At 33.1% G+C, this 25,821-nt stretch overlaps 3 protein-coding genes across 6 annotated transcripts; 2 read left to right on the top strand and 1 right to left on the bottom strand.

Moving 5' to 3' along the window:
* The first annotated feature begins 197 nt into the window (after positions 1 to 197).
* Positions 198 to 6,073, top strand: TOC34 (translocon at the outer envelope membrane of chloroplasts 34). Of its 2 annotated transcripts, none has more exons than XM_028073022.2 (8): positions 198 to 325; positions 708 to 816; positions 941 to 1,048; positions 1,142 to 1,266; positions 1,399 to 1,663; positions 5,246 to 5,314; positions 5,423 to 5,584; positions 5,676 to 6,073. In XM_028073022.2, the coding sequence occupies exons 2-8, from the start codon at positions 718 to 720 to the stop codon at positions 5,787 to 5,789; spliced, it is 942 nt and encodes a 313-aa protein (XP_027928823.1). In that variant the 5' UTR covers positions 198 to 325; positions 708 to 717; the 3' UTR covers positions 5,790 to 6,073. The 2 variants fall into 2 exon arrangements, with proteins under 2 accessions (XP_027928823.1, XP_027928831.1); XM_028073030.2 differs by lacking the exon at positions 198 to 325 and adding an exon at positions 352 to 486.
* Positions 6,074 to 7,058: 985 nt separating this feature from the next.
* On the top strand, positions 7,059 to 10,965 carry LOC114195979 (myb family transcription factor PHL7-like). 3 transcript variants are annotated; one of them, XM_028086443.2, is made up of 7 exons: positions 7,059 to 7,386; positions 7,852 to 8,076; positions 8,845 to 8,921; positions 9,029 to 9,077; positions 9,166 to 9,223; positions 9,315 to 9,384; positions 10,222 to 10,965. In XM_028086443.2, the coding sequence occupies exons 2-7, from the start codon at positions 7,866 to 7,868 to the stop codon at positions 10,582 to 10,584; spliced, it is 828 nt and encodes a 275-aa protein (XP_027942244.2). In that variant the 5' UTR covers positions 7,059 to 7,386; positions 7,852 to 7,865; the 3' UTR covers positions 10,585 to 10,965. The 3 variants fall into 3 exon arrangements, with proteins under 3 accessions (XP_027942244.2, XP_027942252.2, XP_027942259.1); XM_028086451.2 differs by having other exon boundaries at positions 9,029 to 9,071; XM_028086458.2 differs by having other exon boundaries at positions 7,104 to 7,386; positions 7,852 to 8,080.
* A 1,994-nt stretch (positions 10,966 to 12,959) lies between these two features.
* LOC114193672 (ABSCISIC ACID-INSENSITIVE 5-like protein 2) lies at positions 12,960 to 17,406 on the bottom strand. The gene is made up of 3 exons (XM_028083560.2): positions 15,826 to 17,406; positions 15,660 to 15,731; positions 12,960 to 13,476 (listed from the first exon to the last, which is right to left on the bottom strand). Exons 1-3 carry the CDS (start codon positions 16,633 to 16,635, stop codon positions 13,396 to 13,398), a joined length of 963 nt encoding a protein of 320 aa, XP_027939361.2. The 5' UTR covers positions 16,636 to 17,406; the 3' UTR covers positions 12,960 to 13,395.
* Positions 17,407 to 25,821: the final 8,415 nt, after the last annotated feature.

The raw sequence follows: 25,821 nt of genomic DNA on the forward strand, positions 1-25,821 counted from the left end.
TTTATTTAATTTCTGAAATTTCTTAGACATCATTTACAAATTTTATTATAAAATAATTATAATATTTGATATATATATATATATATATATATATATATATATATATATATATATTTGTAAAATTATAAATAAACTTATTAGATTTTTCACAGGAGTTTTTTTTTTTGGGTAATGTAAAATCTTCACTCTTAAAGAATTATAATTTAAAATAAAATAATTAATTTTTAAAGTAAAGAAATACATGATATTTAAAGGAGAAGAGAGTTGGGGAAGTGGGGGCGCTGCTGCTATCACAAAGCGGAACCTGGAATAGTCGGATAAGAGGGTAAGGGCGGTGCAGTACTTCTATTACACTATTCTAACCTCTCTCGTTTTCTCTTTATTTAAGAATAACCTATTATCTTCTCTTTACTCTCTCATTTCATCACTCTCTTTGTTCTCTATTTCTTCACCGCAACATTACATTTCCACAGTGTTCGCCGCAAGGTTTATTATCTCCCACGAATTATTATTTTTCCTTTTCGTGCCAGTATTTTAGAGACTGTTGTTGTGATTTCGAGTTACATTTCGTAATTGAGCTGAATCTTTGGTTAACGATATCTGTTGTTTTAGCCGGTTAGGTTTTCCTGGTGTGTTGTGGAATATGGACCAAAACGCAATTGTTTTTGTCTTTTGATTTTATTTTTCTGTTTTCCGTGTCTTCGTAGAATATCTTCGATGGCGTCCCAAATTATCCGTGAGTGGTCTGGAATCAATACATTCGCCCCTGCTACTCAGACCAAGTTGCTTGAACTCTTGGGAAAACTTAAACAAGAGGTTTTGTTTTTATTTACCCTCTCAAATTATACCTATGTTTCGTGTTTATTGTTTTTGTTTTCTGTTGTATACTCGTTTGCTTGTCTGTTTTCTTCCTGAGAATTTCATGTTTGTTATGGTGTAGAATGTGAACTCCTTGACTATACTTGTGATGGGAAAAGGGGGTGTTGGAAAATCTTCAACTGTTAACTCCATCATTGGGGAAAGAGTGGTTTCGATCAGTCCTTTCCAGGTATGAGATGATACTTTCAATGAAGGTCTAAGGGTGGTTATTGTGCTGTTGTCCGATTATTTGTTTATGTGATGTTGTTGTATTTTCGCAAAGTCGGAAGGGCCACGACCTGTGATGGTGTCACGATCAAGGGCTGGTTTTACATTGAACATTATCGACACTCCTGGTCTCATTGAAGGGGGATACATCAATGATATGGCACTTGATATAATAAAGCGGTATGTGCTTAATTGCTTGTGTTTATCGTGTGACGCTTTACCTGCAAGCATGTATATGGTCTTAGAAATGTTTTTTAACTGTGTCTGCTCTTTTTCTTCTTGTTTTGTGGCAATCTGTGTTTGTGTAAGTAGTTTTCTTCTGAACAAGACCATAGATGTGTTGCTTTATGTGGATCGCTTGGATGTGTATCGAGTGGACAACTTGGATAAATTAGTTGCCAAAGCTATAACAGATAGTTTTGGCAAAGGAATATGGAACAAAGCTATAGTAGCACTCACGCATGCGCAGTTCTCTCCACCAGATGGATTGCCTTATGATGACTTCTTCTCACAAAGATCTGAGGCTCTCTTGAAGGTTCTTAGGTCAGGTGCCAAGATAAAGAAAGAAGCCTTTCAGGTATTTATATCTGTAAATTGAATCTTATACTTCAAATGCTTCTAAGTTTGTCAAAATTGTAAGCATCAGAAGTCAAAGCATTTTCGTTTAAGTGCTCTGTTCCTTTGAATCGGCATGTAGTCATAAATCCCAAATGGTGGGGGACAGTGCAGCCAACCCGAAAACTGGTATAGTGGGATCTCAGACTGCAGGATCGCTGCAATTTTCAAGATGGTAGTTACGAGCTAAATAATTGAAGTTACTCCTACGCAAAGGCTCAAATATAAAAATTAGATGAAGTGAAAGATATATCCATAATTAATAATGAAAACTCTTGGTATACAGCTAAAAACAGAAGTCAATAACCTTAAAAGTCTATAAATCAAATTAAGCCTCCAACTGGATTTTGGCTTAACTGCATCCCGGGTAACCATTGAAGTAAAAGATTCTGAAAATGTCATACCTTCTCAAGACTTTTTGTGAGAATTGAAGGAAGTTGAGGATGTGCAAACTATCAACTTATTACAGTTTGTGAAAAACTAAAAAGTGGATTTATGTGACAGAAAATACTTAGTTCGGGGGATTCATATTGAAACAGATAAGAGAAAAGTGTACGTTATGTGAATAAAGCTAAAAACAGGTTTTGAGAGCTTTTTCTTATTATGAAAAAAAGGGATGAAATCATAGAAATAACCCCATAAGGTTGTTGGACTAGTGGTAAAGAGAAGTTTTACCCCCTTATTTTCAGCACAGTGGCTGCCACAGCTGTAAATTGCAATGATTTTGGGCATTCATGTGTTGTGGGTATGACAACACAACACATTAACCCTCTGGTGTTGTAGTTTCTGTAGCTGGGACCAGTCACAATGCAGCACTTTGATGTGATAGAGCTGCTATTGATAACCATAAATTGGAAGAAAAAGATTGTCCATTCAGTTGATCATGTTTTCCAAAAGCGTTACCTTATTTAGGTTTTTATTTACTTTGGTGCATATTGATTTGTATATATAGCTTCACTACATTTTTTACCTTGACCAATTTATGTGTATGGCCATAATGGTACTGAACAATGTTTTGAAACCCCGATTTGAACTGTCTGGATGGGCTGTGTGGGTTAACCATCTGTTGGTTCACTGGCTGACCACTTGACCCCAAACCTGGTTAGCTGAAAACTGTATTTGAAATTTGTGAATCAAACATGCATTGATAGATTGAACTAGTTCATTTTTTTTTTAAGATTTTTCACCAAAGAATAAACCTAGATTTTAATCTAGGAAAGGTACACTGGTAGGGTGGTGTTCAACCACAACACTGTTTCTCTCTAAATTACGTCTCATACTATTTTAAATTTGATATGCCTTTTTAAGGTTTAAGAATTGACCAAGAAAGTGACGATTCTATGAATTGAACCAGGACCCGTGAAAGGTGATGGACTCCTACCTGGGGCATATGAGAGTATCTATTTCGCAATATAGATTTTTCGTATATTGTCCATATTATATAATTAGCATATTGGCTATATAATATGTGTATATATGGTAAATGGTGTGATGAATTTTTAATGTTAACTAAATTTATTATGTTTATTATCAATTGTGTTTATAATGTAATATAGTATTCTGTATACAATTTTTACTTGTATCATTTATTTGTGGGACTTGAACGAATTTATGGTTCCAGCTTAACCCTGGCTCAACTACAGCTCTGCCTCAAAACCTTTAACCTCTTTTTTAACTGGTTCATAGGTTTGTCTGGTTTTAAAATATTGAGGCACAACATAAAAGTAGTTGTAAATAGTGTTCTATAGTGGCACAGCAATGGAGATGCCAGACCGCTATTCTAGGCTCCATAGTGAAAGTGCTTGTGTGGCTGGTGTCTCAATCATGGATATTGGTCACTCCCAAAATTTGTGGTCGTTGCTGCCACTACTGTTGACAGGAAAATCCCTTCATTACGCATAATTTGTGGGACAAGTGATCAGTTTTTTCTTTATATATACATTCTAATCTTTATTTCAGAGAAAGTGAGAGACCTACTCTGTTTTTATTGTGAAAAGGTGACAGTGAACATGAAACCAAACAGCATCACCGGCCAAGAGCACCTTCATTTCCCGCAAACCTATGGCTATGATTTCAGTTTTTTAGTTGCTTCTAACTGTTACTCTTTTTGTGCCTTCTTTTCTGTTCTCTCCTACCGAGATCTCTTTTCTCTGTCCAACGGACAAGCACGGGTATTTCATTTTACTGTTGTGTTGTTTCTTGGTTGTTCCCCTTGTCTTCCAAGTTCTCATGAGTTTTGACCTCAATATTGTTCTTTATGAATAGTATTCTAAAACTGTCCAGCCATTATCACCTGTCCTCTGGACAGAGCTGCGGGGCTCACTTTTTATTCCACTTCACTCTATCTTTTATTCCCTATGCCTCTGTTTTTCAAAAGACTGCTATGCTTGGGGGTGCGCTCTAGTTTTTATTCCTTGACTTGTGTCGTTTACTCTCTTTTACCCTCTTTCCCACTTTGGTTTTTCAAAAAAATTGTGCAATGCAGGGGTTGCCATGCAGTTTCTTTATCCCTTGACTTGGGTCATCAACTCGAGTGATTGGCTTAAGATTATGAACTTTTGTTATTATTGATAAATTATTTTAGGTATTTTTGGCATTTATCTATGTGCATTATACATTATTAATTCGTATTTCTAATATTCAAATGGTGTTGTCCCATTATGTGCCATACCGCTGTAGTGGTTATTTTACTGACTGCTGGTTTGATACTATGAGCATAAATATTTGTTGGCAAGCTTTCCCTTTGTGTTAATTCATAATTTTATTAATCCCTGCTAGTATTCTGTTCTATGACATTACCGGTTGACCTCTGCATAGTATAGGTGCCCCTTTGGATTTTTGTTGAGTGTAAGGAGAGTTAAATTTGACAGTCTGCTTAGTTTATCCTGTCAACTGATATATCTGATTGAAGTTAAAATCTATGGGATTTCAAGGATACATTATCCTTAATAAAGCCAAGATAATTAAGACAACACAACCTATATATGCCAACACTTAAAATTGTTATAGAAAAAAAAATACATCAAAGAAAAATAATTGTAGAAATAAATTATAGTGGTGCATGATTTGTTTCTCTGGTGGGTGAAGATGATGCTTAATTATTAAGGGTATTATGAGACAGAACTGAAGCAATGACCCAAGGATACCAATTAATTAATTTTAAAGGAAAAAAAATTAATAATGCCCCTGTATAAAGCAACCAACCAGGATTCTTAGCTTATCCTTATTTTGGTAACAGTGCCCATTTTCAAAACTTAACACGGTGTCAACCTGGATTTATTTGATAGATGTTCTGAGGATTGCGAGAGCATCATTCTGATGTATAAATTAACTTTCTTGTTGGGTATAGACTTGTATATATGTTTCTTTCTTGCATAGAAAAAAGTCCGGCTTTTCTTTTTGTTTTCGTTCATTTTTTAATAATTTGAAATTCAAAAATTGTTATCTGATGCATTTTGAACATGCCTCTTCTCGTGCACCTATGTATTATAACTGATCATTTCCATGTTTATTATATCTTACTTTCTTTTTGGGTAAATTCTAGGCTGTTTCTATGCCTGTTGTTTTAGTTGAGAACAGTGGGAGATGCAACAAAAATGACAGCGATGAAAAGGTTGGATATTTGATTCATTGGATATTTGATTCATTGCATTATTTATATCTTTTTCATTCATTTATCTTGCTTAGTCTGATTGAGAGAACGTATACTTCTTGGTTTTAGGTTCTTCCAAATGGGACTGCTTGGATTCCCCATCTAGTCCAAACAATCACAGAAATCGCATTGAACAAAAGTGTGTCTATTCATGTTGACAAGAATTTGATTGAAGGGCCAAATCCGAATCAGAGAGGAAAATTATGGATTCCTCTTGTGTTTGCTCTCCAAGTAAGCACGATGTGAACTTTGAGGCTCATTTGTTTTTGACGGGAGCATTGATTTCTTTCTCATCTGTTTATTTTATTATTCCTCTCTGCAGTATTTCCTTGTCATGAAGCCAATAAAAGGACTGATCGAGAGGGACATTGAAAATGAGAGAAAGCCAGCATGGGAGAGACGCGATCCCGCATTTAGGAAGAGAGATTTTCTTTAGCTGTGCACTTCTGTCTGTGCCCATGAAGTTCCATTTATGTTTAGCTTCCTTTGCTTACAAATTTGTTTATTGTCCTTGTTTTATGAGTGAGAACATGGATGGTTTCGGTATCCTGTAATTGCTAGTAGTCTGCGGCATAGGAATTTAATCAAGATTGAGAGGATTTCCTGTATGCTGGGAATTTATTTTGCTTTTTGCATGATTCAGTTTGTTAGTAGTTAATGTCTTGTAAGCATAACTCTAGATTTAATTACCATCATTGATAGCTTGTGATATCCTAAAAATCTAGCCTGAAGTATCAACTATTTTTTGTGTACAATGGTTCGCATTGAAGCTGGAAAAACCTTGAACTTAATGCGTAGTACTAACTCCTGGTCAGTAGAGGCCAACTTATACAGTTTAAGTATAAACTGGAAATCAAGTGTTTCTTCTTATTATCTGGAATGTGTTTTCTTACATATTGGAAAACTCATTCATGAATGAATAGGAATTGGTAGAAGAAATTTGTGGGTGCATAAAGTGAGTGCCCTATGCAAAATGTTGATAACTACTGCATGATACATCAGGGATTCGGTTACTTAGTTATAATTGTTTTAAAATGTTTTGTCACCAAGTTTTAAGTTCGACCTAGGTAATTAGTTGTTATTTTTTTATTATTTAGAATGTAATCTTACCTACCAGCTCTCAATTTTGACTAAATTTTTAGTTTTCACCTGCCAAAACCAAAGATATCCTGAGTGACATTAGAATATTATAGAAAGTCAGATATATTTTATTTTTAAATTAAAACTAATAACAATCTAACATTGAAAACTTAATATCTTTACTTAACTTAGTATTAAATTAAAAGATATCCAATGTATACAACTATTTTCATTTTCTTTTACTATTGAACGTTTAGAAATTTATAGAAATTGGTTTCTGAGCAATGGTTGAAGGAGATTGTTAACAAATTAACAACTTTGTTACGAAGAGATGAATGGAATAAAAGGATATAAAAGGAATACAATTATAGTTATAGAAAACAAAAGAAATATATTAATATTATTAGTCGGCCAGGCCACATTTTCCTGCACCAATGTAAGGAATCTTAAGTATTCAGGAGGGCTAAACGGCGTTGATGTCAAAGAGAAACGACGACAAACAAATACACCCAAAAAGCAGTGACACGTGACAGGCGCGTGGGACCCGCCACCTTGGTTAACGACACCGTCCATTTAAAACGCCGCCGTCTGTTCAATTCAACGCTGGGATTCATAACGGGTCTCTCTCTTTCTCTCAAATCCAATCATTTCCTCAAAGACAAAACAAAAAAAATCACACTCACAACACAAACACCACCACCAATCCCCAATCTCTAACTCTTCCCGAGAAAATTTCCATTTTCTCCCTCAGATTCCCGCAAAATTTTACAACGCCTCTTTTGCCTCCGCCAATTCAATTTCTCGTCGTTTTCTCCAATTCCAATGCGTCGATTTCGGGCTGGAGAATGAGTTGTCCCAACTCTTACCTCATTATCAGTTTCCTTAGATCTCTCTTAAAACCCTCCACAATCTCCGCGTGCGACATCTCTTGTCCAATTTTAAGTCTCGCTTAGGTAAATCAAATCAAATTAAATTCCCTTTGTTATTAGATTTATAGTTTTGTTGTGAAGTCTCACAAAGTTTTGGTGAAAATTAATTCACCTAAGTGTGTTTAATTTTTTTTTTTCTTTTTCAAATTAGTTTAAAGTGCTTTACTTGTGTTTTTATCAATGTGAAGTCCATGGATTATGTGTAAGTTCTAGTCAAGGTTCTAAATAACGATCCAAGACCGTGATTTTGACCGCAACATCGAGGTTTTAGGGTGTTTTAGACTGGATAGCAATTTAAAATCTTAGTTCTAGTGCTTTGTGGAAGTACCAATAGGATGGATAAAGTTTGGTGATTTGATTATGTTTCTCTTGTAAAGTTCATCAGATTATACCAATAGAGTGGGCCAAATTTGATGATTCTGTTTTGTTGGTTCTGCAAAACTCAGCAGCTCATTTTTTTTCTGATTTTTTTTTTCTTGTAAATTGTAGTTCGTAATATAACTATGTACCACGCAAAGAAGTTTTCATCGCCTGGCATGGTGCCCTATAAATCTCAAGCTGGTGCTGAACAACTTGCAAATGTTGAGGTTTTGGGTGGATCTGCTGCAAAAAATGCCACACCTGCTGGAGGAAGTGGGAAGCAGCGTTTAAGGTGGACATCCGATCTTCATGACCGTTTTGTGGATGCCATTACACAACTTGGTGGACCAGATAGTGGGTATTTCTTTTCAATATTGAGATTAATGCCCCTTATGTAGGGTTTTTTTCCTTGGTAATTTATTTTTGTCTTGCAAAAGCGTGTAGGAAAGAGAATGCAATATGGGAATTGCTTGTCTGATTGTCATATATGTAATGTAACCTATCGAATGCTGTGATCAATTTATCCCAGTAACTGTTGAGATAAATCCTCATTTGGTTACTTGCAGTCCAAGGTTGCATCGAGTTTCATGCTAGTTGATAATACTGTGCTTGGAATGCAGGAATTGAGTTCTTTTTGTTATAAATGACTAGGAAGTGCCAATATATGACTAGTTTTATTTTGCTTCAAACTCAATTGACCTTTTTAATGTTTTCGAAACTTGGAAGAGCCAATATTCTTTTTAAGGAAAAAGTAGTCAGATCTGTACACATTCTCTTGTGAAAAGAAAAAAATAAAAAACTAGCAATTGTTAGTCATGTTGGATTAATTCCTAGTGTTTCTTCACTCTGGAATCAATTGTTTGACAACAAGTCTTGTTATTTGAAACTGCCGGCTTCCACGTTGTGTGCATGCAACGCAGGCTGGCAGACTCACATTTTCCAGAACTTGAATTTTCATATTTCAGTGGCTGATTATTTTTATTTGATGTGGACCCGTTCACGGAAAATGTACCCTTTTTCATCTCCTTTTTGAGTTGTCTTTCATTTCTTTAACTTGATAATCTGCAAAAATTTAGCTATATTCCTGTAAACTTTTTAAATTGATTTAATTATTCACGGCAGGAGCAACCCCAAAAGGTGTCCTTAGAGTGATGGGTGTTCCTGGACTGACCATTTATCATGTTAAAAGCCATTTACAGGTATTATGATCTGGTTTAATAATTTAGGCTTGTGCACATAAATGTCAACATTTATACTTAATTTAACACTGATCCTATTTCATCTTTGATGATATCATTTTATGTAGAAATATCGTCTTGCAAAGTATTTACCTGAATCACCAGCTGATGGTAAAGGTGCCTTGTTTTTTTTTTGTCCTTGCTTCCCTAAAACAAAATAGTTGGAATCTGTTGGGTTTTAAAAAAATCGTTTTGAACTTTTTAGACTCTAAAGATGAGAAGAGGAATTCTGGAGACAGCTTTTCTGGCGCAGATTCTTCCCCGTGGGTATCCCAATTGTTTTCCTAATATAATTTATAACTCTTTCTTGTGCTTCCTCTTTTAATCTTTTATTAAAACCTTTACTGCCTCCAGGGGAATGCCAATCAATGATGCCTTAAGAATGCAGATGGAGGTTCAGAAACGTCTGCATGAGCAGCTTGAGGTTTGTTACCTATCTTAAATTTTTACTAATTGTTGAAAGAGAACCCTATTTAGCCTACAACACTTTGTGCTAAAAGAGCAAACAGAAACAGTGATAGTACATACTAATCTGTGAACTGTAAATACTGCAAAAGTAATGGCTTAAGAATAGCATGCAATAATTTACTTCTTGTATGTCCCTAATGATAGCATACATACAGATAATTTCTCTTATGTTTAGAGTGCATACCACATACCAAAATGTTTTCACAAGTATCTAATTTCGCCTGTTGTATGGTTAAATTTGGATACACTACTTCAGCCATCCTTATGTGTCATTTCCTTTGATTTTTTGTTGATGAATGAAATTGGAACATGTGACGTGTATCTTGAAAAGAAATAACTGAATAAACATTCATATGCGATTGATGAGTGATTGGCCGAAATTTGACCTATTATGGAAAACTTCAGATGTTGCTTATCATTTTACCTCAATGGTTGAGATTTAATTTCGAACTATATTTTCTTTATTCACCAAAACTTTTGGTACGGTCCCTAAGTACATTAGGGATAAATAAAAGACATTGCAAAATTGTTTGACCCTTATATTTTACATAATTCTTTGAAAAATGCAATTATGTTTGTATATGTGAATCGTGCATCTTATGCTAGCTGAGTGGACTCGTCACAATTATCTATAACTTAGTCTTCGAATGAAGAAGAATTATGTAGCCTCAGGACTTGCACACACCGATTTTAAGATCAATGCTGCTTGTTAATTTTCATAGTACTGTGCTTCTACGAGTAAGCATTTCTGGATAATGATACCGCCTTTTATATTTTTCCAATTATATTTCAGGTTCAAAAGCAATTACAAATGAGAATTGAAGCACAGGGTAAATACTTACAAAAGATCATAGAGGAACAGCAGAAATTAGGTAATACTTTAACAACCTCCGAAACACTTCCTTCATCGCATGATAAGCAAACTCATCCACACTCGGAGGCTTCTGGATCTAGTGATGCCCTTGCAAGCACTTTGTCTCCTCGTAAAAAACAGAGAATCGATGATGGTTCCAAGGATGGCTTCACTGCTTCCCATGTAAGAAAGACTGAACAAAAGAATGAGTGCAATGTTGGTCAGTTGGATCCAAATTTGTATGATGATGCTGGGTTTGGATTTGATTTGGAGACAAACAAACATAAGGAGAGTGGACAGTAAGAACTAGGTTCCTTTTGTAGGTTATGTGTGTCTTCATTGTAATGTGTAGTGTATTTTTCTGGTAGAAAATACAAATCATGCTTTGTGTATATATATATTTCCATGCAATCCATTTGTACATATTAATGTAGATATAGATGCATTCTTCTCCTGTTGTGAGAGTCATAAAGAATGCACTCTCCACCCAACAGAAATGCTGTGTGATCATGGATGATGAATGTTGGGTGCAGGATACTTGTCAATGTTCAGGTTGCTATGGTCCAAGTCATGATCAAATAGCTGGAGATGACATTGTTTGATCCTTTTAGCCGACCTAATTATGGGAGATAGCACTTGGTTCTTATTGATGGAAATAGTAATGACAAGCTTCCCTTTATATAATTTTCTTCCAGGTTAATGTTCTTGGCATAGTTAGACTCGTGAATGAGATGCTATCAAACCTATATAATAATGATGAATTTGTTGAAGAGAAAAGTAACATGGCTAGAGAAGCTTTCATCTGTAAACTAAATACCCTTGTTTGTTGCAGAACTTGTCCTCACTATATTTGTACTAAAAACCATAGAAGAACAAATATAAAAGGATCTTATTTTCTTTTATTTATGTATTATAGCAATTGAAGTATATAATTTGGAAGTTTGCATGACTAATTAACTAATAATTTGGTTTCAAAATTTCTTATTGAAAGTTTGTCACCAAGTTTAACCATTATAGCTTTATATCACGCAAGGTTTTGTTTCTGGTTCTAAGTTTAGTAATAACAGAAGAAGAATGATCTTCACTCTTCAAATGACTTACAAGCTAGTATTACAAGATATGACCATATATTTTAAACATGGAAAGTCGTTATTGGGAATCAATGGCTTCACATTGAAGGCAAATCCATTGAGAACGATAAAAATATAGTTAGATCAGAATTGTTTTTCAAATGGCAAATTAGTTAGAATTGAGTTCATTATACACAATTGAGATTAGTAATGGTTCACAAATCTATAAAACATCAAGGCAAGGACTTCTGCACCCTATCAAATTTCTTGATGCATTCTAACAAAAGTCTGCGAAAATTATTTCCGTAATAGAAGTGGGGGAATGTGTACCGGAAAAAAAAAATCAGATTTGTTTTAATATGTTCCGGAAAAATGAATTCCGGAATGATAGGATGTAGGGATATGATGCAACAAGTAATAGCCAAACATCAAACATTTGAGATTCACATTGCAACGGAACAGTGATTTGGCAACTTATCAACATTACTCCGGTCCTATGAATTCCGAAGACCCCTCTAAGTATCGACTTGTATTTGTAAACTAAATTTTGAAAGATCTTTGCTTTTACAAAATTGAATTTAGTAACAAATAATTTTGAAGTAAACCGTTATCACATTAATTTCAAAAATCATCTTCCCCGACTTTGTTCAACAGGGTTCATAAATGCTAAAACTGACTTTGCTTTGGAGCATAAACTGATTTGCTTAAACACAATTGCTTAAAAAAATTTGGACGAAAAGACTACCTACGAGCATACGAGATATATGATCGGATCAATGGAATCGAGAGAAATTAAACTATGCATATATATATATATATATATATATATATATATATATATATATATATATATATATATAATCAATTTTAGGATTCAAAAAATTAGATTAAACATGTATTTTGGCAACTTCACCATTTGAGTGAATTTCATTACACAGTTAGAAGACACACAAATTAAGCTAAACAAACTATTGAAACATGCACTAAATTAAAAAAGAAAAGTCAAAATAAGTCTCTAATTTATCAGATGAATACCTAAACTCAACTATTTTATGCCACTTGAATTCTTAAACATAAATTAAAGAATATCACTTAAACCACCCAACTTATTAATCTCAGACTAATTTATTTTTTGGTGAATACCTGTGCTTTTATTCTTGGACTATAATATTAAAAAATTGCACTTTTGGAGACAGGAATTTTCTTATTTTAAGGGACTAAAATGTTGTTTTACTGCACATTTTTGTTTTGCTTTCAGTCAAAATACTTTCAGGTACCAAAGCAATTTTGGTTTAAAACAATCATTTCTTTGGTATCACGTTCTCTCTCCTCAAACTTCTTATTTGGTGTAGTCACCTCAGTATTGATTGGAATCTCACGTCAATTTTCCAATCATGTTATAGTTAGTAACCTCAAATCAAAAACCAATTTTCTGTGCCAAGGTTGACATTTGCCTTGTACAGGTGGGAATGCACTAAGTTACTAGAATTTATCTTCAAGAAATTAGTATATAAAACCAAAATGGTTAACTGGTTACAGCAAATGCAACCAGGTAATGCTCATAAATTGCACTGCACCCTCAACACAGAATAGAACATAAGAAAAAGGTCAAAACAAAAGTGCAATATTATAGATGTTCCTGTTTATGTTCTTCAATTAAAACTGAAATTTCATCTCAGTAACATGCATCAACCTTTATATGACCTTCTAAAGCACAAGTTACATAAAAACTTCTAATTTAAGTGAAGAACAACATCAAATCATCTATACTACAACATCTATGTTTTGTCCTTAGAAATGGTATTAAAGCTATATTGTGTTCAAAATTAGACTAAAGCATGCTTATAGTGCAGAGTAAGTAGGAAAATGTACATATAGGAAAACACTCTTACAAGGGGACATGCTGAGGAGAATAAATAGCAGCACTTCCCAGAGAAAAATAGATTTCCAAATGTTGGAAACTTGAGTGCCAAACATATATGTCGCAAGTGAGATCTATGGAAGTGCATGGAAGTTTGGTAGAAACTGGTTTGCAGTGAAGCCATCAAAGGGGAGCTGAACTAGTTCTGCGAAGCTGATGCTTAGGGTCTGGTGGCGGTGCACTTGGCAGTACCTTCTCTATCTCCTGAAAGAAAGATCATAAAAAACAGTTACCATGAGCAGAGATATACCATCCAGAACCATCTCCAAAGCTGTTACATAAAACTATTTTGTGTGTTATTTTTTATTCAACGATGTAAATAGTTCAGAAAATGAAGGAAAAGAAACACACAGTTATGGTTGGTTAATTGCAACATCAAAATATGAGTTTACAGTATACCATATTGTTGGTTCAGAGACCATTATGGAAGGGTAAAGCCATCTTACAGACACAGCTATGTCCTTCAAGTTTTACGATCGAAAGCTTGTCCAAGAAAGTTCTAAGATATATAAATTATGCATGCTCATCTATTATTAAAATCTAACCACAGATATTTCCATTTGATTCCACTAAAAGACAACCATAGACAATTGGCTTAATCATGAACACATGATAGAAGTGTTATCTTTGTTTTTTTATATATTTTAAAAGAAGGGTCATTTTTACGATCTAAACATTAGCCATTTTCATCCTCTTCAGCTGAAATTCACATAGCATAACATTCACTGTAAGAATTTTATAACTGGCAGGTTCTCTTTAGTTTTGTCAGTGGTAAAGTTACAATGAAGAGATGGATCCAAGACCAAATGTTACATTAAAACTGAAAACAAACAAAAATGATTTATGCCAACAGAGATATGAAAATAACATCACATCAATATACAATCATATGCAGGCTCACATTATGAATTCGCCCTTTTGTGATCAGTACAAGGTTGGGTGATTCCAAATGGAAATACTTAAAACTGCAGACATAGTTCTGAACTGATACATAATTAAATGCTTCAACAATCCAATCATTCTACAATTGTACAATTCAAAACACCAACAGAAAGCAGAGATTCATGATCGAGATCATTACCACTCACAACTTATTTCCCCCAATTTCAACAGAATCAGGTTTAGTTTTGTGCATTATTATTGATTCAACCTTGACTTGAAATGTGTCAGCCAGACTAACTGCAAGCAAAACGGTTGGCCATATCTTGAAACCATAAAGTACTCCAAACTTTAGCTAAAGTGAATCTATTTTTTAACATTGAAATTTTTGTACCTCTCCACACTACAGAGAATACATCTCCGGATAAGGAAGGGAGAGAAGTCAAACACCTAATCTCAAGTTTGGAAACAATTTAAACGTTGGAACTTAGATTGTAACACAAATGTTTTATGAACTGTTTGTTGTGGAATTATTTGTAATCAAGGGTTAGAAAAATTTCAGAAGTATTTACTCGCACACAATTTTTTTTTCTTTCTTATTTTGTCGTGCAACAATGAGCTCTAGAGAAGTCTGCTGAGCCACCTCCTTATGATCATTCTCAGCACTTTTTTCTTCACACGATATGGTCACAAAATCTTAGAGCCTCTATCCTATGTCCAACTTTAAAGAACCCTGATCTGTTCTTTGTATAGATGTACACAATACGTGCTAGCACTAAATATTTCCCTTATCTCTCACCACAAACTCTCTGATGAAGTCCATCAACATAGAGACCTCAGACACTTTCTGCAATTCTTTTACCCAAAAATTTTAAACAAGTTCATTGGACCCATTGCAGACAGAGATTTAATATTATACACCCTCAAAAACATTAATCCGGAAAAAATAAAACAATTCATTGATAAAGAAAGGAGAAAATATTTTAGACCTAACAAATTCAGAAATTCATTATTAAATTTTCCATGAAAGAAATTATCACCATCAAAATGAACATGTCCTGAAATAGCGTGTCTTCCGGGGCTAATGCCAAGAAGGCACAGACACAAAGAAGATTCAGAATAATGCATGCATAAGGAAAGTAAGGAGAGAACAAAGGAAAACACAGAATATGACAAGACCAAAAGCAGATCACTAGCCTAATGTCATGGCCTGCTTCACTTCAATAGTGGGATTAAAAAGAGAGGAAGATCATATCCATGCAGCATCAAAATGTCTAAAAAAATTGTGATTGTAATCCTAAATATACACAAAGATAAACCAAATGCAATTTATTAAATTGCAGATGAAGTTCGATTGGTTTAAACAATCCACTTAATAGAAAACCATTGGCAAGGTAAACTAAAGCGCAAACATTTCAACCATCCATTTCCCAACCATATGGCATTTATCAATCCAGCAGACAAGAATAAAAGTGAAGACACAAACTGACAAAAGAATCTAAACATACATTCTGTCTTCTAAGCCTTTCATTCTCTTCTTCCAAACGCGAAACTTTAATCTCCAGCTCTTGTGTGTAAGCCTGCCCATTCAAATATATGCAGCTTTGTATAATAAAGGAAAGGAAAAAACAAAACTTGATAACAACAACATGCAAAAAGAAAAACAAAAATAACCTGCTTTCTAGCCCGGGACCGAGCTGCTGATTCCCTATTTTTAATCATCCTCTTCTGCCTCCTCTCCACAGTTTTCTCAACCACATTACCTGAGGCAGCCCTTTTTCTACCTGCAGATTGTGAATCAGATAAGGCACCCATCAAAGAAGACGGCATTGCTTCAGGGTATCCTGCATCCAGAACCGGATTCACCACAACAGGCATAGGCTGTTGAACAGCCATAAAACCCGAAAAACCCGGCATCAAACTATTCTGCTGATTTTGATGTTGATGATGTTGTTGTTGTGGCTGCTGCTGCTGCTGCTGCTGCACTGAAGTGAGCTGGTATTGCAGCCAATGAGCATGTTGTGATGTGTTGTGTTGGGAATCAACCCCTGGCATGGCCATGGCACTATCCTCATTAGAGAAAAGCTCAGTAGTCACACCAGCCTTCACCAAGAAATCCTCCAGGGTCATCTCACCCAGTGTAGGTTGTCTTTCTCTTTCCTGACTAACACTCTTCTTCTGTTGCATATCTCTCCAAACCTCATCAATTGTTTTCTTACTAAGATCCCCACACAATGTTAAACTCCCTTGAGGATTCAAAGATGATCCAGCAGAAGCTACCTGACCTTGCTGCATGTATGCATCAGTTCCAGATTCTGCAGTCCACACACCCTTGAGCAGCTCATCAAGATTCATGCTTCCTAAGGGTTTCCCCAAATTTCCAAGCTGGTTGTGCACCTCATCAAGGGTGAGATTATACAAAGACCCTTGCCTTGCCAAAGACCCATTCTTTGGCTCCTGGATTGCCCCACCTTGAGATCCCATTATCTTAACCCCAAAACCACCCTACAAGTCTACATGTATCGTTTCCAAATATAAATAAAACCCAAATTCACAATCCCCCCACAACTCAATTGCAAAAGAGACACCTGAAAACCAAAAGTAAAGAGTCTATCCAGCGATTGCTTGGGACATCTAAATGGACGAACTTGGCACCGAATTAGAATCCGGAGAAACAAAAGACGAGGATACTGTCTTGAATTCTGAGATTTGGTGAAAACAAAAAACAAACAGAAAGCAGGCAGTGTGAAATGGGGTGGGAGAAACCCGGACCCAGAATAGGAAAAAGGTGACCCAGATCAGATATGAAATAGAACTAGGAATCAAAGAAAATGATGATGCGGAAGAGACCCACAGCAGAGAAAAAGCTAGAAGTAAATATGCATGTCATGATTTTTGTTACATCACCACCACTACTATGTCGTGTGTCCTAGAAGAAAAGGCCAAAATTGATCCTGCAGGACCCTGAGCGTAGAAAGAAGTGTTTTTTGTGTGAAAAATGGGAGTGTTGAATATTCTGAGGGAACATTGCTTATCAGAAGCAAAAGAATGATTAAGGTTTCCCTTCAAAGGGAAAAAGAAGAATTTAGAAATGAATAAAGAAATTTTGGAAAGTGGTGAAGGAATAGACTATTCTGACTTGCTAAGTTAAAACAAAATCTGAGGGTACTACACTTTCAGTCCTTCACCTACTTGCTGCTGCAGGATCCAATCTGAATCTTACAACAAAGTGGGCCTTTCAATTTTCCATTGCCACTGGGGACAACAACCACGCCCAGCGAGGATCAATCACTTTTTATTTGGAAAAGATAAATGTGTTATAATTAATGCACTATAATCACAATAATTACTGTATAATCATATAACATTAACTTCTAATATAATACTCTAACATCACACACCAATGGAAAACAACCTACATTCTCTACTTTTCCTCTCTTTCCCCTCTCACTCTCTCACTACTAAAAGTTTAATCATTTTTTCTCTTTCCACTTTCTAATCTCTCTAACTTTAATAAATTAACAGTTTTAGTTTTTAACCCTTTCTTCACCTCTTGCTCTGCGCCTATAAATAGGCTAAAATATTAATGCAAAAATCGAAGATTTATTTTTCTTTTTCTCTTGTTAAGATTGGAATCTCATTTTACTAATTCTCAGTCTCGTTTAAAGACAACAAAAAATGTTTAAATTGTTGCATATAAACTTTAAGCTTTAATATATATGCACTCTGATTCTTCAATCCGACACTGCAGGATATCTTCCCAACAGATAAATCTTAACAAAGGTCACGTTTTTATTTTATTTTGTTTTTTCTGCATTAATCTTACCTCCATTCATTTTCATTTGTCCGTTGTGAAATGAAAATGATGAATATTGTTATACATTTGAATTTACAATAAAAATTCAATTTTTAATTTTTAATAATTTTTAATATATTTAATTAAATTTTTATAAAAAAAATTGTTCTATTAAATATTTAATTTTTTATACTTTTTAAATAGTTTTATATTTAACTTTTTCATGATTATTTTATTATTTTACCTGCTTGTTCACATGAGTACAAGTGGTTAATATAAAATAAAAATAACAAAGATGATATTTTAATTGTTGTTGGTGATAAAGTGAAAACTATGAAAGAGTATTACAACATGTTATAAATGTGAACAATAAAAATATTCTTCATTTTAATTACTATAAATTTTTCATCTTGTTGAAATAAATAGGACAAGATAACATTCATGTAACAGAAGTTGGTTATTTACTCAATTAGAAAATATAAAGTTTGCATTCAATAATAACAAAAATTATTAGAAACATAATTAATGATACCCAAATTTTTCATAACCTTAAAACTTAAATAATCTTATAAAAGGTTATTTAAAAGCAAGATTAATTATCTTTTAGTTATTTAATTACAAAGATGTCATGCTATTGTTATGAATAAATAGAGAAGCTTCATGTAAACAAAATTGACATAAATGAAATTATAAAAACTGATATGTATCTTTGAAGAATTGACTGAACTGAGGGTAACGTATAAATAACAATTTTTATTGTTGGATTGCAGTGTACAGTATCTGAGAAATTGTTGGGTGTAGAAAATGTCAATTTGAAGGAACATGACACTATTTATGTGAATGGAAGTATAACTAACTAACAGTCCCGGTCTGAAATTTCAATGTTTGATTTGAATGGCGAGAGGGGATTCGGGATTGGTGATCGGTTCCAAAGTTTTGTCCAAAAAGTTCCAAAGTTTGGTCTAAAAATATAGAGAGAAAATATAGATTTAGTTTCTTTATTTTTTTTATCTTAATTTAATTTTTATTTTAAAAATTTTGATGCAATCAAGTCCTATACGGTATAATAACAATGTTAAAAGAGATATTATTTGTCAGTTTTTGAATTTTTGAATTTTTTATCTATTTTTTATTTGTTTTTTTTATATTTTAAAAAATTTAAAAAGTTTGTCACGTGTCATGATAACGTCGTGTCAGGTGACAGTGACAATGTCACATGTCACTATTATACCATGTGTCATTTCCTAATTCTTAATTTGGTCCCTGTATTTTTTTTCGCAATTTAGTCCTAATTTTTATAAAAATAGAACAATTTTGTTTCCCTCCAACCAAATTTAATTTCTTTTTAAATGTACACAAATATTTCTATCCAAAATTGATATTTCAAGTAAATATATTTAACAAAATAAAGTTTATTTAAATTTATATTTTACATTGTTTTAAAGTTGTTTATAGAAAATAATGCTAATAGAAAAAAAATCATAATTGATATTTTATTATATCATACTTTAATATTATTTTTTTTATTTTAATTTATATTTCAAATAATTGTATATTTTGAAAATGTGTAAAGTTCAATAATTTTTATCGAATTGTTTGAGTTGGTGTAAAAATAGCAATTATAAAAATTTTAAAACTAATTTTAACTAATTTATGTAACAATCGAAAACAAATAAATTTAATATTTGAAAATAATTTGAAGTAAAGTTGAATGTGAAACACAAATTTAAATAAATTTAGTTATGTTAAGAATATAATAAAAATATCAAACTTAATAAAAATATTTGTATAACATTTATATAAAAACTAATTTTTGTTTTAATTTGGAGAAGGACGAAATTAGACAATTTTTACAAAAATTGTGACTAAATTGAGATAAAAATTAAAATACAGGGACCAAATTGAGAACGAGGAAATGACACCTAGCATAATAGTGACATGTGGCATTGTCACTACCATATCACTCTGTCATTGCCATATGGCATGACGTCAGCATGACACGTGGCAAATTTATATTTTCTTAAAAAAATCAAAAAGAAATTCAAAAAAATTCAAAAAATAAAAAAACTGACATGTGGCACCCCTTTAACGTTGTTATTGTACCACTAACGAAAAGTGGACAACTCAATAGAGGGACCAAAGACATAATTAAACCTTTTTAGGATACAAAAGTGGTAGCATTAGTCTAACCCATACTTAATGAGTTGTATTTATGAATTAAAAAATGAAATGATGAATGTACTTATTTCACATTTCGCACATATTGCTTCCTGCTTTGAATATCTCTACGGGAAATATTTTCCTCTCTTTCATAAATCATCTTTTCTCGTTTTCTCGAAACTTGTCATCCCTTTTGACGTGAGCTCTCTTATTTCTTTTTCTCAAAATCTTTCCCACTTTTCTCCAATCAAGCCATTTTGTTCCTGTGTCTTAAGCTCTGATTTCATTTCTAAAAAAATCATCTTTTCCATTTTTCTCCAACCTTACCATTTTTTCCTTTTCCTCGAGGATCGTTGTTCTTGTGTCTTGAGCTCTGATTTCATTTCTAAAAAAATCATCTTTTCCATTTTTCTCCAACCTTACCATTTTTTCCTTTTCCTCGAGGATCGTTGTTTCATGTAGGATCAACCACCACCTCTTTCATCTTTCACTTTCATCCTTTTTAAAAGACCAACCCACTCCATCATCATTTGACCTCCATCTCCATGATCTCTTCCATCTTCAGCTCTCCAATCAATCTCCCATAAAAAAACCCATTCACCCCATAGGCTTTTGATTTCCTTCATCCTCCTCTTCATCATGCAACATATGACAAATCTCACAATTAATAACTCAAATAGACAACAAAGCTCACAAAAACACAAAGAAACTCTTTTTGGTAGTTTATTAAATAATTAGTGTGTAACAGAAATTTAACATAGATTATATACAATTGTCAAGACTAGATTTCATTCCCTTTATTCTCATGCATTCACAAACTTCTCAATTCCAATTTCATGTAAAAATAAACTCACAAGAATATTGAAATCATATTCCTAGCGACTTTAAGTCTATGATAACTTATCAAGTTCCAATTCGTTGAATCCTCAACAAGTGAAATCATGCATTAAGTTCAACAGACTTAAGATTACTAATGAATCATGTTCTATCCCTAGATACAAGCTTCATTAGGCATTCAATTTCTTCTAGGTTCAAAAGACATTTTTCAACACCTCAAGAACCACAAATCATGCATGGATAGCTAAACCAAAGCAAGCATTAAGCATGGAAATCAAATATTAACATAGAAATGGAAAAACATATTGATTAACATCTCCATTCGAGTCTCCCATTCGAGTCTCCATCTCCAAATCGCAACCCATCTTCCTCTCCAACCCCAAAAGTGGGAAAAACATCATGAATGAAGGAGAAAACCCAAAGAGGAGTGGAAGAGCTTCCCAACACCCCTAGTAACCTCCAAGAGGCTCTCCAAGCACCCAAAAGTGTTTCTCTATCATGAAAAATGAGGAATCCCCTTTCACCCTCACTAGAGATGGCAAATAAACCCACCTCCGTGGGTATTGCCCGAACCCGTCCTCCTTTTGACGGGGAATCCGCGAATTGACTAGGTATGGGTATGGGTATGGAGAATCCCCGACTTTTTCAATTGGCTATAGGGATGTAAATATCCCTGCCATAATACCTGTCCCCGCCATTTTTATGTCTCACATTTGAATATTTCTATTATTTTTTAATATTTTTATTTATTGTATATTTTCCTTTCACATGAGAATGTTTAATACTTTCAATTTAAGTGTTTAATAGTATAAAATTTTCATTTACTAGGTAATATAAAAAAATATTCTTTACTTATTATTATTCACTTTTGTTTCATTTGGAGAACTATTTTGTTTCGCTAAAACAATTTTCGTTATTTCTCAACCATTGAGTATATATGTTGATATTTGAAAAGTTTTCTTAGACCTCTAAGGTATTTTTCATCTTATCATACCCTTAATTATACATTTATTTTTTCTTTGTGCAATTTCTTTCAATAGTCTCTCAAATTGTTTTTAAGACACACATTAGTTAATTTGTTAATATTTTTATTTTTGTTTATTTTCATCATATAAAATACTATTTTGATATATTTTATCTAATTATTTTTTATTTTCTAACTCATTATCAATCATATTGTAATATTTTTTTCTATAATTGTATAAATAACTTTTATTTACTATAATATAAAAATTTAATGTAATTGTCATGAATATTTTTTATCACTATCCAACGTATATTGGAGTTCAAAAGATACAAGATTGATGTCAAAATTTTATTATTATGTTTATTATTTTTTCTTTGCGTCATTCAAGTGATGTATTAGAATTTTGATTAGTGTATAAAAAAGAGATTCATTAGAATTTAAAAAATTGAAGTAAACAAACATCTAAAATATATTTTAATTTGAATATTTGTTTTCCTTTCATATTTTTTTGAAAATAGTTTTAAATTTTATCAACTAGGTTTCATTAATGTTTGCAAATTTAATAAATGTTTTGGTTCTCATGAAATTTTATTTGGTATTCTAATCTAAAATGTAAACAAGCAAAATTTATTTCAAAATATTTGATATTGAAAAAACAATCATCCTCCTAATGTTGAATATTTGATAATGTTATGTTTCGTTTACCGTAATTTTTTTTTTATAAAAATTAATTAAAATTAATATTGAAGTAGTAAAATAACGGGTACGGGTATGGGTACGAGATTATACCTGTTACCCGATGGGGATGGGGATGGGACAAAAGTTTGAAACTCGTTGGATTTGGGTATGGGGATGAGGATGAATTTTTTCTACGAGGATGGGTATGGGATAGCGAAACTCGTCCCCGTCCCGTCCCGTTGCCATCCCTAACCCTCGCGAGAAACATGTTTAAATACCCATTTTTTACACATCAGTGTCGCTATCGCCTGACCCCAGGTTATTAGTAAAAGTGTGAAACAACAACTTCTTTTGTAGATGGCGCCCGACCCTATTTACTAGCATCCAACCCAGGCTTTCTGGATTCTTTGGTGCTCGGTCTTGTGTACCGGCGCCCAACCTTAGCCTCTTGGACTCTTTAGAGCTCGACCTTGTGTACTAGCGCTAGACCCCATACTTTCCAACAACGCTAGTTACTTTCAGTCTTTGTGGTGCTGGACACAATTCCAGTGGGGCCCGGTGCAAGTATTTGCCTCAAAATTAATCTTTTCTTGTCCAATCATGCTCCCTTGAATTTTTGTTTGTTTTCCTCCACCACAAATGCTTTCTATTGACTTATTTAACACATTAAAACTAGAGATTAGACGTAAAACAAGCATAAAATAACTAAAACACAAAACACACTAAACTTGAGAATATAACAAGGTAAAAGTTAGGAAAAAGTTGATTTATTCATAACAGTAAACACAAAAAAGAGGTAAAAATGGACGTTATCACTCACTCCTTGCCTCTTCCGGTTCACTCCAATCTAAGCCCAATTACAAGTAGAACAAAAAATTCTACTCATAAGGGAAATTGCTATTTGCATTGAAATCCACAAAGACATTTTTTGACTACATCATGTTCTGCTTCTTACAAATTGTTGCGATCTTTCAACTTGAACTGCATTTATCTCAGAGCTTCAAAAATTATAATCTTGTATTTGAATTAAAGCTCCAACGCGAAAAATTATAAATCAATTAGACTTTTTGTAGAAAAAGTTATGAGCAAAACATTCAACAAGAGTTAGAGCATTTTTAGTTCACATTATCAGCTATAAAACTTGTGTCTTAACCTATTATTACAACAATTCCTAAAATTCCAAATAATTATTACAAAATTGAACTAAGCTTGAGGAATAAAGAAAGTGAGAATCCTAAGGAAGTACAATAAGTTATAAGATAGAGGCCTAAAAATTGAGTCAACAAATATTCTCACACTTAAAATTTTGCACTCCTTAGCAAAAACAAGAGACTAGAAGAAGGACATCAGATGAAAGAAATAATAAGAACAAGAGAAAATTATGCTAGTTAAGCTTAATCCAAGAAAACTCTACACATTGTTGGCACTTGTTCAAAATTTTAAGCATAGATGTGATGAAGAAAATTTTTATCCACAAAAGTTAGAAACATTTAAACCGATCAAGAACATGTATAAGGCATTAAGGAAATGGAGATCTCACTCAAATTAGATTAAGATCAAAACTGGAAATCCTCTCAAGGCCAATGTTTCACTCAAATTCTCATGTGTTTCTGATTTGTATTTACATTCAACACATCATACAGACAAGTACTACCATAGGCTTGAAAAGCCTCTTATATTCACTACTTAAAATAGAATGCACTCTAGATTAAAAGGGCTTTCATACGACTTGTAATGCGGTTAAGGTGAAGGTAGGATAAGAAATGGTTTATGGTTAACAATCATTCAAAAATGAGGAACAATGGGAAAGAATTGAAAATATAATAAACACAAGCAATCCATCCTCATGAAGGTTGCTACTTAACAACAAACTCCTATCTTTCTTTTCATTTCTCAATTCTCACCCTTTTTATTTCTTTTCTCTTCTCATCCATATGCATTCAATTTTGTTTTTCAGATTTTTCTTTGTTTGTGATCTTTCAATTTTTCACACTACTTCTCCGAACTTTTCACGTTTTAGATGAACACAACACCTCCCCACACTTGAACTTCTCAATAATTTCCCAAACAGTTTCCAAAGCTCCTCAAAAGTCAAAGATTAAGGCTCAAAGAAGGATGCAAAAGAAAAATAATGTAGGATAAGTTGTCTGGCTAAGTAGTTTACGATTTGATTTTGTCATAATATATAAAATACTATAATAGTTGTTTTCATTTTTTTGTTTCTAACTTATGGATGAACTTATAATTTTTTTCCTCTCTTCTAACTAGCTAATCAACTATTCGTAAAAAAAGAAGAAACAGGTTGACAAGTGAGTTGAGAGATATTTAAAAAGAAAAAAATTGGGTTAAAATGTTGTTAGTCCTTATATTTTGACTCGAAATTGAAATTCATCTATGTTCCAAACTTTGATATAATTGGATCCCTAAAGTTTAAAAATGAATAAATACAGTCATTTCATCCCAACTGCGCTAAATTGTTTTACGTGTTAAACACGTTTCAGGATAATATTTGAGTTGTGTACATCGTTTTGACAAGTTTAAGCTCAAATATCAGCCTAAAACATTGTTTAACAAGCCCACAAAATTAAAGGTCTTTAACTTAAAAAAGATTATATTCATTTATTTTTAAAGTTTGAGATCAAAATATATCAAAATTTATAAACTAAAAGTACATTTAACCAAAAGTAAATAAATGAGTAAGAGATGGAAAACAAAAATAATAATTGTGTCATGCCATTGATGACAAAATCCAAACGATAGAGTATTTAAGAAAAACAAAAAAGTATTTTAAGACATTGAATTGCAAGTATGTTTATAATATATTTTGTGTATTTGAGACATAGAAGGCAGCATTTGCAAGTATTGTTTTTACAGAAGAGATATAAAAAAGCATAGAGTTAGCAGTTTTGAAAAGATGATGTTAAAGAAAGGACAAAGTGATTCAAAGGCACATGTAATGTATGCATAAGAATGCGCGTGCGCATTCCACCGAGGACCAATTCCACGTGCACATGTTTTCTTTCCACATATCAACAACTAACCTAGTTCTGCACTTTAGTTTACCTTTTTTCCATTCTTAGATAATTACCCATTTCAAACCCTTTCAATATTCTATAACATTCTTAATTCTCTATCAACTGCATCATTAAATTAACCTCTTTCTCTTCCCATGGATGTGCCAAACAATGTCTGCTATTTTCTGCATAAAGAGACAGACATAGCATTGCTTCGA

This window comes from Vigna unguiculata, chromosome 1 (genome assembly GCF_037176805.1).
Source record: "Vigna unguiculata cultivar grain cowpea cultivar isolate G323 ecotype 2 chromosome 1, ASM3717680v1, whole genome shotgun sequence".
NCBI classification, from domain to species: Eukaryota; Viridiplantae; Streptophyta; class Magnoliopsida; order Fabales; family Fabaceae; genus Vigna; species Vigna unguiculata.